The sequence below is a fragment of the Pseudophryne corroboree genome, chromosome 4, assembly GCF_028390025.1.
Source record: "Pseudophryne corroboree isolate aPseCor3 chromosome 4, aPseCor3.hap2, whole genome shotgun sequence".
Lineage (NCBI taxonomy): Eukaryota > Metazoa > Chordata > Amphibia > Anura > Myobatrachidae > Pseudophryne > Pseudophryne corroboree.
This window is the reverse complement of record NC_086447.1, coordinates 324,171,608-324,186,627: the sequence shown is the minus strand read 5'-3', so window position 1 is coordinate 324,186,627 and position 15,020 is coordinate 324,171,608. Positions and strand designations below refer to the sequence as shown.

The following is a 15,020-nucleotide window of genomic DNA, read 5'->3' as shown; positions in this document are numbered from 1 at the left end:
ACTTTGAGGGCAGGGATGATGAGAGAGTAGTGATGGTGCGGGTGCCTGAGCTAGGAGGGGAAACAGGTAGTGGGCAGGGAGGGAGTTCAGTGTGATGTGAATGGGAGTGTGGGGAGAAGATAGGGAAGGGAGAGAGGGAGCAGGGCTGAGTTGTGGGGTAGCAGGACCATGGGGCAGATGTGAATGAAAGTGGGGTAACATGAAAAGAAACAGAGAGATGGAGGGGAGACAGAGGAGGGGAAAGAGGGGGAGTAGGAGACTAGGGGGGAAGGTTAAAAGTGTGAACAGGGTGCAAGACACATGATTAGGTAGACACTGAGTGATGTGGGGAGTAGAAGAAAATCTTGACATAGTGTTAAGTAGGTACATAGGTTGAGGGAAACTGGAAGGGAATCAGAACAGAAGAATTGAAGAAATGCAGGTTAGAAAAGCAGTGTAAGCTCAATGGGTGTAGATTTAGTTTGAAGTGAATCAAAAGCGTAGATAAAGTGGGTGCAGAAATGTATTTGGACTGTAAGAAATTAGAGGATTGTGAGAGGGTTAAAAAGCAATGGTAATTCTAAAAGGATTTTTAAGTGTTTGTAGGTAAAATTGCATTGGTGCAGCTGTGCATTAAAAAAACAAATTACAAATATACAGATAAAAGCATTTGTTGGTAAAATGGATGGTTGTTAAAAATGGGTGTGGTACATCAAATCGACAGTGTCAAGGTCGACAATGTTTAGGTCGACCACTATAGGTCGACAGTCACTAGGTCGACATGGATGGAAGGTCGACAGGGTTTCTAGGTCGACATGTGCTAGGTCGACAGGTCTAAAGGTCGACATGAGGAATTTTTTTTGGTGTCGTTTTCTTCGTAGAGTGACCGGGATCCCAAATTAGTGCACCGCGTCCCCTCGCATGGCTCGCTTCGCTCGCCATGCTTCGGGCATGGTGCCTTTGCTTCGCTCGGCACACTTTACCGTTCCAATCGTAGTCCACGTGGATCGTTAAGTATGAAAAAATCCAAAATAAGGAAAACAATGTGAAAAACTCATGTCGACCTTTAGACCTGTCGACCTAGCACATGTCGACCTAGAAACCCTGTCGACCTTCCATCCATGTCGACCTAGTGACTGTCGACCTATAGTGGTCGACCTAAACATTGTCGACCTAGACACTGTCGATCTTCAGACCAGATCCCTGTTGAAATGTCAAAGTAAGGTAGTTCCGTGCTATTTAATCAGATGCAACAATCAGGAGGTGAGTGATATGAAGAGTAAGTGACTCACATTTGTTATTAGTTCTTCAGTTTTCTATGTTTGTTAGATTGGAGTCCTTCTGTTTTCCTTCTTTTTCACATCGATTGAACGCTGATGGAACGCTGCTGTTATGTGTCAATTTGATCACACTTTGATAAAAATACACACTTCGAGAATAAATGCACAGCCGACCGGCTTTGCACAGCCTACAGAATAGAGCTTAAGTAGAGAAATTATGCATGTGAATCCAATAATTGGAATCTACAACCCACACACACACACACACACGCACGCACGCACACACACACACGCGGGCGCACACACACACACACACACACACACACACACACACACAGCCCCTAGAATGCCAGGCAGTAAATTACCTTACGAAAACAAACAGGCATACCACATAGATAACTACTGGGTCTATACAATTCAAAACTAAAGTACATGAGAATGAGATACTATGCAATAATGTTTCAATTTGCATTACCTAGCAATGTCAGCCTGGCCTATAGAAGTATAATGCAGCAGAATATGATGGTGGTTGTAGTTACCTAGCAATGTCAGCCTGGCCTATAGAAGTATAATGCAGCAGAATATGATGGTGGTTGTAGTTACCTAGCAATGTCAGCCTGGCCTATAGAAGTATAATGCAGCAGAATATGATGGTGGTTGTAGTTACCTAGCAATGTCAGCCTGGCCTATAGAAGTATAATGCAGCAGAATATGATGGTGGTTGTAGTTACCAAGCAATGTCAGCCTGGCCTATAGAAGTAGTTAAAACATCCAGCCAACTAATGTGCAGTACAGTATGTAACTAAAAGCAAAGTAATCAAGGTTTCAATTTGGCCATGAGGAGGTAAACAACTTTATTGTATTTCATTCTTATCTCTGCTTTACAAAATTATTTTTTTCCCTGTGTGTTCAGGCTATGGGAGACTGCTCAGCGCATATCCTAGTCAACACAGTGCTAAAGACCAAAGAAGTTTTATCTCGCAATTGTTCTAGTGATAAAGGTATGTAAAACAATGATTGTTTTATTGTGGGGGTAATCCAGGGGTGGATTTCCCACAAGGTAACCTAGATGCCCACCTAGGGCCCCGCAGGTCCCAAGGGGTCCTACAAAATCCAATCCATCCATGATCCATCACAAAGCCTGTCCTCTAGTTAAAAGATTTGCCGAGGCTCAGTCAGTGGCGTAACTAGAAATTTTTCTCCCCCAAGCCAAAAAATCCTTTGGCGCCCCCCCCCCCCCGCCCCCCCCCCCCCCATACCCCCCATAATTGGCACTAGTAAAGGGACAAATATGTGCGCGCCGCAGGCGCGCGCTGCCAAAAGGGTGTGTGGCTTCGTTGAAATGGGCGTGGCTTTGCATAAAGGGGCGTGGTATTGCAGGAAAAGACTACCTTATACCCCCAACCTGCACACCCAGACGTTAGCCACCACAGGAAAGAAAAATAATCCTGATTCATGCCCCTTACATTATTTGTCATTTTTCCTCCTTATAGTAATGCCCAGTATACATTATGCCACATACTGCAATGGCCCTTAGACATTATGCCACACACCATAATGCACATGACACAATATGCACACACTGTAATGCCCCCGACACATTATGCCACACACCGTAATGCCTGTGACACATTATGACAGGAATCGCAATGCCCGTTATACATTATGCTACACACTGCAATGCCCCTGATACATTATAGCACATACAATGTCTGTGACACAGTATGACACACACCGCAATGATCCTGAGACATTATACCACATACCACAATGCCCGTGATATAGTATACAACACACCGTAATGCCGGGTGGAAGCTGCTGTGCTGCCCCCAGCCTCCGGCGCTTCCAGGCACCAGACATGGCGCTGCTGTCTGCATAGACAGCATGTGCCATGTCTCCAGCCACAGCATGGCAACCAGCACGGCGCCGCTGTCTGCATAGAGAGCATGCGCCGTGACCCCCAGCCTCCCGACCGCCCGCCGGACACTGCGGTACGGGAGGTTTGCCATGCTGTAAATGGGTGCCGGGTCGGCTGAACGGCTTACCCATTTACACCACCTCCTTCCCGGGTCTTACCCGTGTCCAACCCTGCGAAAGTGGACCCGGGGTGACCCTTTTACACCACATGCAGTCCCGGGATTTTGCGCGCTCCCGTGCAAAATCCCGGGATATTTCAGGTGGTGTAAAAGGGGTATTATTGAGCTGCAGCTCACTGTACTTGTGGACTCAAATGAGTTCTCCTCCACATAGTTCCTTTGAGACACTACTCAATACTCAGAGGCGTAACTAGGGTTTTCGGAGCCATGGGGAAGATGGAAAATGGCGCCTCCCCCCCCCCCCCCCCCATAAAAAAACACATACAAAAAGAAGCATGTGCGCGCGCCTAAGGCGCGCGGGGGACGAATAATGGGCGTGGCCACATTCCATAAGGGGTGTGGCCACGCTCCAGAAGGGGTGTGGCCACTGAAAATGGCCCACAGTGCCAGTTACATTGTCCCACAGTGCCGGATACATGCCCCACAGTGCCAGTTACATTGCCCCACAGTGCCGGATACATTGCCCCACAGTGCCAGTTACATTGCCCCACAGTGCCAGTTACATTGCCCCACAGTACCAGTTACATTGCCCCACAGTGCCGGATAAATGCCCCACAGTGTCAGATACATTGCCCCACAGTGCCAGATACATGCCCCACTCAGTGCCAGATACATGCCCCACAGTGCCAGTTACATTGCCCCACAGTGCCGGATACAATGCCCCACAGTGCCATTTACATGCCCCACAGTGCCAGATACATTGCCCCACAGTGCCAGTTACATGCCCCACAGTGCCAGTTACATTGCCCCACAGTGCCAGATACATTGCCCCACAGTGCCAGTTACATTGCCCCACTGTGCCAGTTATATTGCCTTACAATGCCAGTTACATTGCCTTACAGTACCAGTTACATGCCCCACAGTGCCAGATACATGCCCCACAGTGCCAGTTACATGACCCACAGTGCCAGATACATGCCCCACAGTGCCAGGCCCCACTCAGTGCCAGTTACATGCCCCATTTGGTGCCAGTTACATGCCCCACAGTGCCAGGCCCCACTCAGTGCCAGTTACATGCCCCATTTAGTGCCAGTTACATGCCCCACAGTGCTGGCAGCGGCGGTGAGGGGAGGGAGAGACGCTGCGCTCTCCTCCCCTCACATTTAGGGTTGACGGGGGCGAGTGGGGCATGATGCCCTGGACGCCGGCGGCACCCCCCTCTCCTGGGCCTGGACGCCCACTTCGACCTACCCTAGATATGCCTCTGACAATACTTGGCAGTAATTGGTAGACAGGATCGACAAAAGCCTTTTTTTCCCATGTGGAAAGACACTGTAGGCTGCTGTCAGCAGCAAATTGGCGTCATGACTGTAGTATATGTGATCAACGGAAGTGTATGTATGTGCAAGTGCAAACAAGGCCGGCGCTTCCATTAGGCAGCTTTAGGCAGCTGCCTATGGGCACCGGGACCTAAGGCTGTCTGGGAGAAAAATGAAGGATGTCTCTGAAAGAGAGACATCCTTCTTCTAGATCAGGGGTCGGCAGGCATAGGAGCAGCGCATTGTGTGGATCAGTCAGCTGCTCAGCGAATCAGGCACAGGTCACTCCCAGCCATAGAGATCGGCGCCAGGAAGAGAGGATATAGAGCTGTCAGTCAGGCAGGCGTCAGGGAGAGAGAAGGTCAGTGGCATCACCCAGACTTCCTGATTCCCTGCAGGCATCATGGTGACATTGGGCTTGCGCAGAAGCTTTCCCCGGCCGGCGCTGTCAGCTCCTGAGTTCTTGCCAGCACCGGCCGCCAGACAAACATTGCCAAACAGCCAGGGCCGGTGCAAGGCTTCTCAACATCCTAGGCAAAATTTCAGACTGCTAACACCCCCCCCCCCCCCCCACAAACCACACACCGAGTTTTAATACATACAGGAAATGCGGTAAAACCCAGAAAACAGGTTTTATCGCATTTTACGGTTAGTACATCCCATCCAGCTGACTCTTAGTGGGAACTTCAGGACAGATTGCTGCTGTAATGCTGTAGGCGTTCTACCCAGGATGCGCGAGAACTGCTAGACCAGGGCTGGATTAAGCCTTCAGGGGGCCTATATATATATCTATGCAGTGGTCGAAGTGGAAATTTTGAAGTGGGTGTATGGAAAAGTAAAGGTTGCAATTATGTGAATGCCTATGGTGCGCGTGCTCCGGAAAAGGGGGAAAGGCCACTCAAAAGGGGGCATGTCCTTCAGTGTAGTATCCCTTATACTATCTAGTACTGGTGCCCCTTTCACATTATACCACACAATATGAGCCGAAATTCACATTATAGCACATGGTATGAGCCGAAATTCACATTATGGCACACGGTATGAGCCTAAATTCACATTATAGCACACTGTATGAGCCGAAATTCACATTATAGCACACAGAATGAGCCAAAATTCACATTATAGCACACGGTATGAGTCGAAATTCACATTATAGCACACAGTATGAGCCAAAATTCACATTATAGCACACGGAATGAGCCGAAATTCACATTATAGCACATAGTATGAGCCGAAATTTACATTATAGCACACGGAATGAGCCAAAATTCACATTACGCCACACAGAATGAACCGAAATTCACATTATAACACACGGTATGAGCCGAAATTCACATTATAGCACACGGTATTACATTATAGCACACGGTACGAGCCAAAATTTACATTATAGCACACAGTATGAGCCGAATTTCACATTATAGCACACAGAATGAGCCAAAATTCACATTATAGCACACAGAATGAGCCAAAATTCACATTATAGCACACAGAATGAGCCGAAATTCACATTATAGCACACAGAATGAGCCAAAATGCACATTACACCACACAGAATGAGCCGAAATTAACATTACACCACACAGAATGAGCTGAAATTCACATTACACCACACAGAATGAGCCGAAATTCACATTATAGCACACTGAATGAGCCGAAATTCACATTATAGCACACTGAATGAGACGAAATTCACATTACAGCACACGGTATGAAACGAAATTCATAATACAGCACACAGTATGAGCCGAAACATGGGGGACAGGGTGTCACACACGCAGGGGGTGTACAAAGCACCATACATGGGCCGGAGGGTCATCACACAAGGCAACAGGGGTAGGGGAGTACTGGGTGACACACACACAAAGGCAGTGGGGGGGGACAGGGGGGCACAAGGTGTCACGCACATAGAGGGAGGGTCCACACACATGGGGAATGGGGGGGGGGGCAGGAGGGCACAGGGCTCTCCAGCAGTCATTCACCGCCGCCATGTCCAGTCAACCTTAGCTTGAGCTGCAGGGTGTCACTGTCAACAAGGGAGTCCCGCAGCACGGACCCAGGCACAGTCCGAAGAAGAGGCCAGTAGCAGGAGGATCCGAGCGCCAGCGTCTATGCAGCACCATGGTGACGTGGCCGCACGGTTAAGTAATTGGAGGCGCCCGGTTGAGTAATTGGAGGAATCGAGGCACTGTGCACGGGCGGCTGCTGGAGGAGGGAGGGGGAGTGTGTGTCCGCCGTAACTGCTGGGGAGTAGTGTGGTTCAGAGCTCCGGCACCGACAGCCGTGACTGGGAGCAGCGGTGGGGGGAACATGAGCACGCTAGGCCATTTAAAAAAAACATGACCAATATATATATATATATATATATACACACACACACACACACACACACACACACACACACTATGTAATTAAAGACTAATTCTGCTCCTCACCTGTATGGGGGGAATTCAAGTGTTTTGCGTGCTGGCGGTGACTATATGGTGCCCGATCAAGTAGTTCAAGTGTTGCTCCATTCGGGCGCACACAGTCACTGGCACTGACATTACTGTTACGATGTTCCGTCATTTTGACGGGCCTGGTAACAAATGTATTATATATACATACATATATATGTTCCACACGGACCGGCACTCCCTCCTACTCTTGATATTTGCTCCGGTGCCCTCCATGAAAATCCAAACAAACGAGAAGAAAGGGGCGGCACTCGGAGACTTTAAAGTTGAAACAGTGTATTTCACAAATAGACTGACGTTTCGGGGTCAATATACCCCTTTGTCAAGGTGAATAAAAGTGTATTACATAACTAACATACCTTAAATAGGGAGAAGTCCCATTCCGTGAGTCACGCCCGCCCGGCCACGCTGCTTCCCGCCTGACTTCCGGCTTCCTGTTGATCATGTCATCAGAGTCGCGTTTGGTTGCTGTAGCAACCAAAAATGCTGAACGGCCGGGCTGCGGCACTGTGTGAATAAAAGAAAAAGAAGAAAAAGGGGGAAAAAAAGGGAAAAGTGTGATTCTAAATTACAGCACCCCGTCACCGCAATTAAAGAAGGGGATCAATTATAGTAATCTCTGAAATATCAGATATAATCAGGGAGAAACAAACTGGCCTATTTAAGGTATGTTAGTTATGTAATACACTTTTATTCACCTTGACAAAGGGATACATTGACCCCGAAATGTCGGTCTATTTGTGAAATACACTGTTTCAACTTTAAAGTCTCCGAGTGTCACCCCTTTCTTCTCGTTTACATATATATATATATATATATATATAAAATGTAATTCCTTTCTGCCTTTTATATATTTAAATATACACCCTCACCCCCGCCCTTTACTGTATAGATCTAATGATCCCCCACCCCCTAAGTATTTCCCCCCTCCCACCCTGACCCTTTATATAATAAATGGAGCGCTTAGAATCGCACGGGGCAGGGTGTAATATGTGGGGTGAGTTTGTGGCAGCTTCTACTCGTGGTGCGGGGCGGGAGTATGACGGCCGTTACCACGGCGAGGAGCGGAAGACAGTTGCTATAGCAACTGTAACAATATCCGGCAGCACGCTGCTTACTCTATGTGCATAGAGTATTAGAGCCGCTGCCGATGGGTTACACTGACACTGTCCGTGCGACCGGCTGATAACAGTTGGGCGGCCGCGGCATCCCTTCAGCACGGTCAATGTAACCCATCGGCAGCGACTCTAATACTCTATGCACATAGAGTAAGCAGCGTGCTGCCGGATATTGTTACAGTTGCTATAGCAACTGTCTTCCGCTCCTCGCCGCGGTAACGCCTGTAACATTCCTCTTAAGGAAGAGGAGAATCGCGCATCGGCAGCATGAGCTACCGCCTTCAAGTGGCCGGCGCCCATAGGCAGCTGCCTAAAGCTGCCTAGTGGTGGCGCCGGCCCTGCAAACAGCGCCTGACCAGAGCCGCCCCCACAGCACAGGATAGAGGAGGAGAAACTAATCTGAGGTGAGGAGAGAATCTCTCCTCATCATATACAACACTCAACCACCAGTGCAGTGCGGAATTCTGTATCCACCCCACTCCCTTCCTCCCTGGTGTCCCCAGTTCCTGTGTCACTCCCCCATGCCCCCAGGTCCTGTATCCCTCCGCCCCCTTCCCACGTCTTGTGCCCATGTCCTGTCACCCTCTCCGACTCATGTCCCCAGGTACTGTGTCACCCTTCCCCCTCATGTGTCCAGGGCTTGTGTCACCCTCCCTCCCCCCATGTCCTCAGGTCCTGTGTAACCGACTCCCCCTAATGTATACTGTACATGTCCTGTGTCACCTCCCCCCATTTACCAACGTCCTGTGTCTCTCATCTCCCACTCTCCACCCTCTTGTGCCCAGGTACTGTGTCACCTTCTCCCCCTCATGTGTATGTGTCCTGTGTAACCTCCCCCATGTCCCCCAGGTGAGGTCCTGTGTCCCACCTCCCCATCTAATGTCCCTAGGTCCTGTGTCTCTCCTCCCTCTTCCTCCGTCTTGTGTCACACCCTCCCACTCATATTCCCAGATACTGTGTCAATATTCCCCCTCATGTGTCAACTCCCTCGTATCCTGTGTTCCCTCCCCATTATGTCCCCATGTCCTGTGTCACCTCCCCCCAAGTCCTCAGTTCCTTTGTCCCTCCTCTCCCACTCTCCACCCTCATATGCCAAGGTACTGTGTCACCTTCTCCCCCTCATGTGTATATGTCCTGTGTCACCTCCTCCATGTCTCCAGGTGAAGCCCTGTGTCCCACCTTCCCCCTGATGTCCTTAGGTCCTGTGTCCCTCCTACCCCTTTCTTCATCTTGTGCCCATGTCCTGTGTCACTCCCTCCCACTCATGTCCCCAGGTACTGTGTCGGGATGCGGTCAAGATACCAGCAGTCAAAATACTGACACCAGGATCCTGACACCCTTCAGAATCCCAACATCGGAAATCCGAATGGATCAGGATCTGAACGCCATGATTCCGACAGTCGCTATCCCGACCATAAGTATCCCTGCAATCTTAGGTGTACGGCTGGGGAAGGGGGATTAAGTGTCAGCCAGGGGGGTTAGGGTTAGGCTGCGGGAGGAAGGGGGGTGTTATGGTCAGGCTACGGGGAGGGTGGGTTAGGGTTAGGCACCTCCGGGGGAGGTTAGGGTTAGGTTGCATGGGAGGGAGTGTTAGGCTTAGACAGCAGGGACAGGGGTTAGGATTAGGCACCTCCGCAGGGGCAGTAAGGGCTAGGCACTAAGAAAGGGGGAGGTTAGGGTTAGGCTGCGGGAAGGGTGGGTTAAAGTTAGTGGGGTAGCTAGAGGGTAGAACACCCCTTACTATCTCCTGTCTGGCTTCATATCAGTGGGATCCTGGCATCTGTATTACGACCGCCGGGATTCCCTGCACCAGCAATTCATACTCAGGGCCAGCTCCAGGCACATTCCAACAGAGCGGCCGCGCAGGTCACCACACTTAATGGGCGCCGCTATCTCTTGCCGCCATATTGGAGCCTAGAGCCAGGTCCCTAATACAGCAGCAACGTCTGTCCCGCGGTCCGCCTCCTACGAGAGGGAGTGCTGTGGGCGGGCCGGGAATGACAGTATGCGCTGTGCGGCGCCGTGCCTGCCTTCAGACGCTGACGCCATCCCTGCCCGCGCACAGTGTGATATACCACTTCACAGTGGTGTGGTGGTGCGGTCCCTGCAGTGTGCGGCCAGGAAAGGAGTGGTCGTGGATACCAGATGCCAGCAATGACTACTGTGGAGTAGAGTGGCCACCCAGTGTGTCAGTATTATTATTGATTTAAGCTCTGACGTCCCTGCCGCCCTGCCTATGATTTATGAAGTAAGCTGTGTGGTGCTGAATGTGCTCCCCACCACTCCACCCATATAATGATAATAGAGTTAGGTCCTATGTCACCTCCTCCCCCTCATGTGCCCCGTTCCTGTGTCACCACCCATGCCCCATGTCACACCCCCATGTCCTGTGTCACCCCCCTCATGTCCCCAGGTCCTGTCTCCCTCCATGCCCTCCTGCCCCCTCATGTCCCCTCTCATGTGCCCATATCCTGTCGTGTCACAGCTTCACCGGGCTCCTCCATCCCTGCAGGGGGTGCAGAAAGCTGAAGTTTTGCCTATGGTGCTGAGAAACCTTGCACCGGCCCTGGGTGCAGACAGCTGTGGAATACATGGTGTGGTGCTCTCTGGCAGCGGGCATCAGCAGTACCTCGATGGGCCAGTCCGACATCTCACCAAAATGTAATCTATATTATTAGCATAAATTAAACATCAGGAAATTTGAATCTATCTAGTCTAGGAAGCATGTCTAAAAATAACAATTTACACATTTCCCTTAAATAAAACAAGTGGTCAGTCTTGTAATTAAAATGATCTTATGTTAAAAACAACAATAAATTCCTGTATTGAGGCTAGATCAAACACAAATATATATATATATATATATATATCCATATCAGGGTCGAAACTAGGATTTGAGTCAGCCGAGGCAAGGCTGCAATTTGGCGCCCCCTCCCCAATCATAAAACTACACTATCATATATTTAGAAAAAAGTGGCTACTATTAGACGATGTTGCCCCCCTGTGTGCCCCAAATGCCCTAAACATCTGTCATATGACACACAGTTGCGTGTTCCCCACATGTCCACTGTGTGCCCCAATGTGCTTAACTTCTGTCACATGGCCGCCCCAACAGCATCTTCCACTACATGCTCCTTGTGTGTCCCCATACATTGCACAATGTCACTGCACTGCATCATTACACTACATCACCACACTACATTCCCCTGTACGCTGCACTACATCACTAAACATCCCTCTATACGCCATACTGTGCTACATCACGACACTACATACAACCTATACACAGCACTACATTACTACACTACATGTTCCTATACACTGCACTACATACCCTATATGCTACACTACACAACTACACTACATCCTCCATTCCCCACAATAACATTATTACATCTTACTGACTTCACATGAGCTTACCTTGAGTAAGATGTGTCTTTCATTCTCAGCTCCTCTGTACTACTATGGATCTCCAGATAGATTTCAATTAGGGCAGCATGGAGTGGGCTGGATGGATGGAGGGGGGCGGGCCACCTGGTTCACAGCAGCAGCAGCACACGGGTGGCTGGTCCTGGAGCAGGAACCAGCCACCATATACAAAAGGTCACTTGCAGAGGAGGCAGGACATCGCACATGGAGGGAGCAGCGTGCCTGAGCCTAGGACTGGCGGTGAGTGACAGCCGCGGCTGTGAGAGGCGGACTCAGGAGGCGCAGCTTCACTAGTGCTCCAAGCCGGCATCTGTGTAGCAGCTCCACCGCGGGTCCGCCTCTCACAGCCGCACAGCTCCAAGACAGTTATGTGTACCCCTGCTGCTGCCGGATCTGCCTCCAATTCTCTTGCTCTCTCAGCTCCCCAAAAAATCTTGCGCCTAGGTCACGTGCCCCCTTAGCACCCCTCTAGTTATGGCTATGCCCATATATAGTAAATAACCAGATCACGTGATGTTATCAAAGGACACATTGGCCCTCATTCCGAGTTGATCGCTCGCAAGGCGAATTTAGCAGAGTTGCTCACGCTAAGCCTCCGCCTTCTGGGAGTGTATCTTAGCTTCTTAAAATTGCGAACGAAGTATTCGCAATTTTGCGATTAGCACACGTCTTAGCAGTTTCAGAGTAGCTTCATACTTACTCGGCATCTGCGATCAGTTCTGTGCTTGTCGTTCCTGGTTTGACGTCACAAACACACCCAGCGTTCGCCCAGACACTCCTCCGTTTCTCCAGCCACTCCTGCGTTTTTTCCGGAAACGGTAGCGTTTTCATCCACACGCCCATAAAACGCCGTGTTTCCGCCCAGTAACACCCATTTCCTGTCAATCACACTACGATCGCCGGAGCGAAGAAAACGCCGTGAGTAAAAATACTATCTTCATAGCAAATTTACTTGGCGCAGTCGCAGTGCGAACATTGCGCATGCGTACTAAGCAGAAAAACGCTGCGATGCGAAGAAATTTACCGAGCGAACAACTCGGAATGAGGGCCATAGTTCAATAAAAGTACTATAAAATGAACACTTAGATACGTACAAAATTAATGTTGTCTATTCTGTGTGCAGGCAGATAAATCGATGGACAGATAGGATCATGGAATCAGCACCGATAGCACTAATATGATAATGCAGCAGAGGGTGTCACACCTCCTGCTGCATTACTGATCCCAATTGCATCCTAGGACTCAGTATTGGATCATCTGCAACACCATCGGCAGGCTGTGTGACCCATGGGGTTGCACACGCCAGCTGCTACAAATACAACACAGAGGCCAGGAAATATTTGTCCTCCAACGGAGATCCTGGTCTCGTCACTCCATTACACTACCATCGCCACCCCTCCCCACCCCTAAATGCCGACCTGCGTGCTACATTGCAGACCTATACGGCGCATGTGCAGCTGGTCCAGGGCATGCACAAAGTACTGAACTTCGGTACTTTGAAGCATGCGTTGCTACGCTATCCACATTACAGTGGTTTCCGCTGCTCGCGCATGTGCTGGCCGATGCACGTGTATTCGCAGTAAGTATGCACATCGCAAAGGACAGTTTGTATGGAAACAGCTGTCCTTTGCTTAAATAATCACAAATCTACCTGCATGTGGTGTTAATTATATGGCAGTACCACTGGACATATACGGCAGTATCACTGGAATTATAAACCAGTACCACTGGAATTATACGGCAGGATTACTGGAATTATACGACAGTACTACTGGAATTATATGGCAGGATTACTGGAATTATACGTCAGTACCACTGGAATTATACGGCAGGATCACTGGAATTATACAGCAGGATTACTGGAATTATACGGCAGTACCACTGGAATTATACGGCAGGATTACTGGAATTATACGCCAGTACCACTGGGATTATACTACAGGATTACTGTAATTATACCGCAGGATTACTGGTATTATACAACAGTACCACTGGAATTATACAGCAGGATTACTGGAATTATACGGCAGGATTAATGGAATTATACACCAGTACCACTGGAATTATACGGCAGGATTACTGGAATTATACGGCAGGATTACTAGAATTATACGGCAGTACCACTGGAATTATACGGCAGGATTACTGGGATTATACGGCAGTACCACTGGAATTATACGGCAGGATTACTGGAATTATACGCCAGTACCACTGGAATTATACGGCAGGGTCACTGGACATATACGGCAGTACCACTGGACATATACGGCAGCACAGGGACACCACCACTGGACTGATGCAGGACAATACACCATCACTGAACTGATGCAGCACAACACAGCACCCTATACAGCAGCACTGGACATATGCCAGCAGAGGACACCACTGTGACTAGTCAGTGGACTGACTGATACACAGGACACTACCACTGGTCTGATGCAGGACAACACAGCAACACTGTAAGGGACTTGTTATTATACAGCAGCACTGGACATATGGCAGCAGAGGACACCACTGTGACTGGTCATTGGACTGACTGATGCACAGGACACTACCACTGGTCTGATGCAGGACAACACAGCAACACTGTAAGGGACTTATTGTACAGCAGCACTGGACGCATGGCAGCACCACCACTGTGACTGGACTGATGCAGCACTACACACCACCACTGAACTGATGCAGCACAACACAGCACCCTATACAGCAGCACTGGACATATGGCAGCAGAGGACACAACACTGTGACTGAACAGATGCAGCACAAGACAAGGACACTGAGGACACTGAGCGAACGGAGACACTTTCCACTCTCTACACTTTCCAATGCCGGAGTGAAAATGGCAGCGGCGCGCAACTCCTTATATGGAATTCAAACCCCGCGAGAATCCGACAGCGGGATGATGACGTTTTGCCTCATTCTGGTTTCAAAGTCAGGCGGGAAAACCCGAGCCTGACTTGGATCCGGGCTCGTGACGTGAAGTCTGGTAGGGTTCGGTTCTCTGAGAACCGAACCCACTCATCTCTACTTAAAACAGTTAAAAAGTCATTATTACTTTGCTAATACATAATTGAATTTTACAATTTGGGGGTCTATTCATGAAGGAAATGAAAACAGAATTATTATCAATGCAATATACTGTATAGCGTTATTAAAAAGCAATTCATGTATACTTACCTTACTTACTTTCCGGCGATGCGATCCGGTATCTGGTGGTCCTGTCCAGTAGCGGATCTTGCCACGGGCAAGCAGGACTTTTGCCCGGGGCGCCGCCTTCCGGAGGGCGCCGCACCAGGGCAAGATCCGCTGCTGCTGTGTGCCCCCCCGCTGGCCGCTGCCCCCCTGCTGACGCTGGCCGCTGCCCCCCGCTGCCGCTGGGAAGGGAAACTAGACGCGTACGCGT

The 15,020-nt window shown here is 49.5% G+C and overlaps 1 protein-coding gene across 1 annotated transcript in view; it reads left to right on the top strand.

Moving 5' to 3' along the window:
- LOC134909466 (T-kininogen 2-like) overlaps nt 1-15,020 on the top strand; it is a 79,131-nt gene that overhangs the window by 14,191 nt on the left and 49,920 nt on the right. The window contains exon 3 of the mRNA XM_063916356.1: nt 2,173-2,260. Coding sequence (XP_063772426.1) covers nt 2,173-2,260 — 88 coding nt within the window. The remainder of the gene's footprint in view (nt 1-2,172; nt 2,261-15,020) is intronic.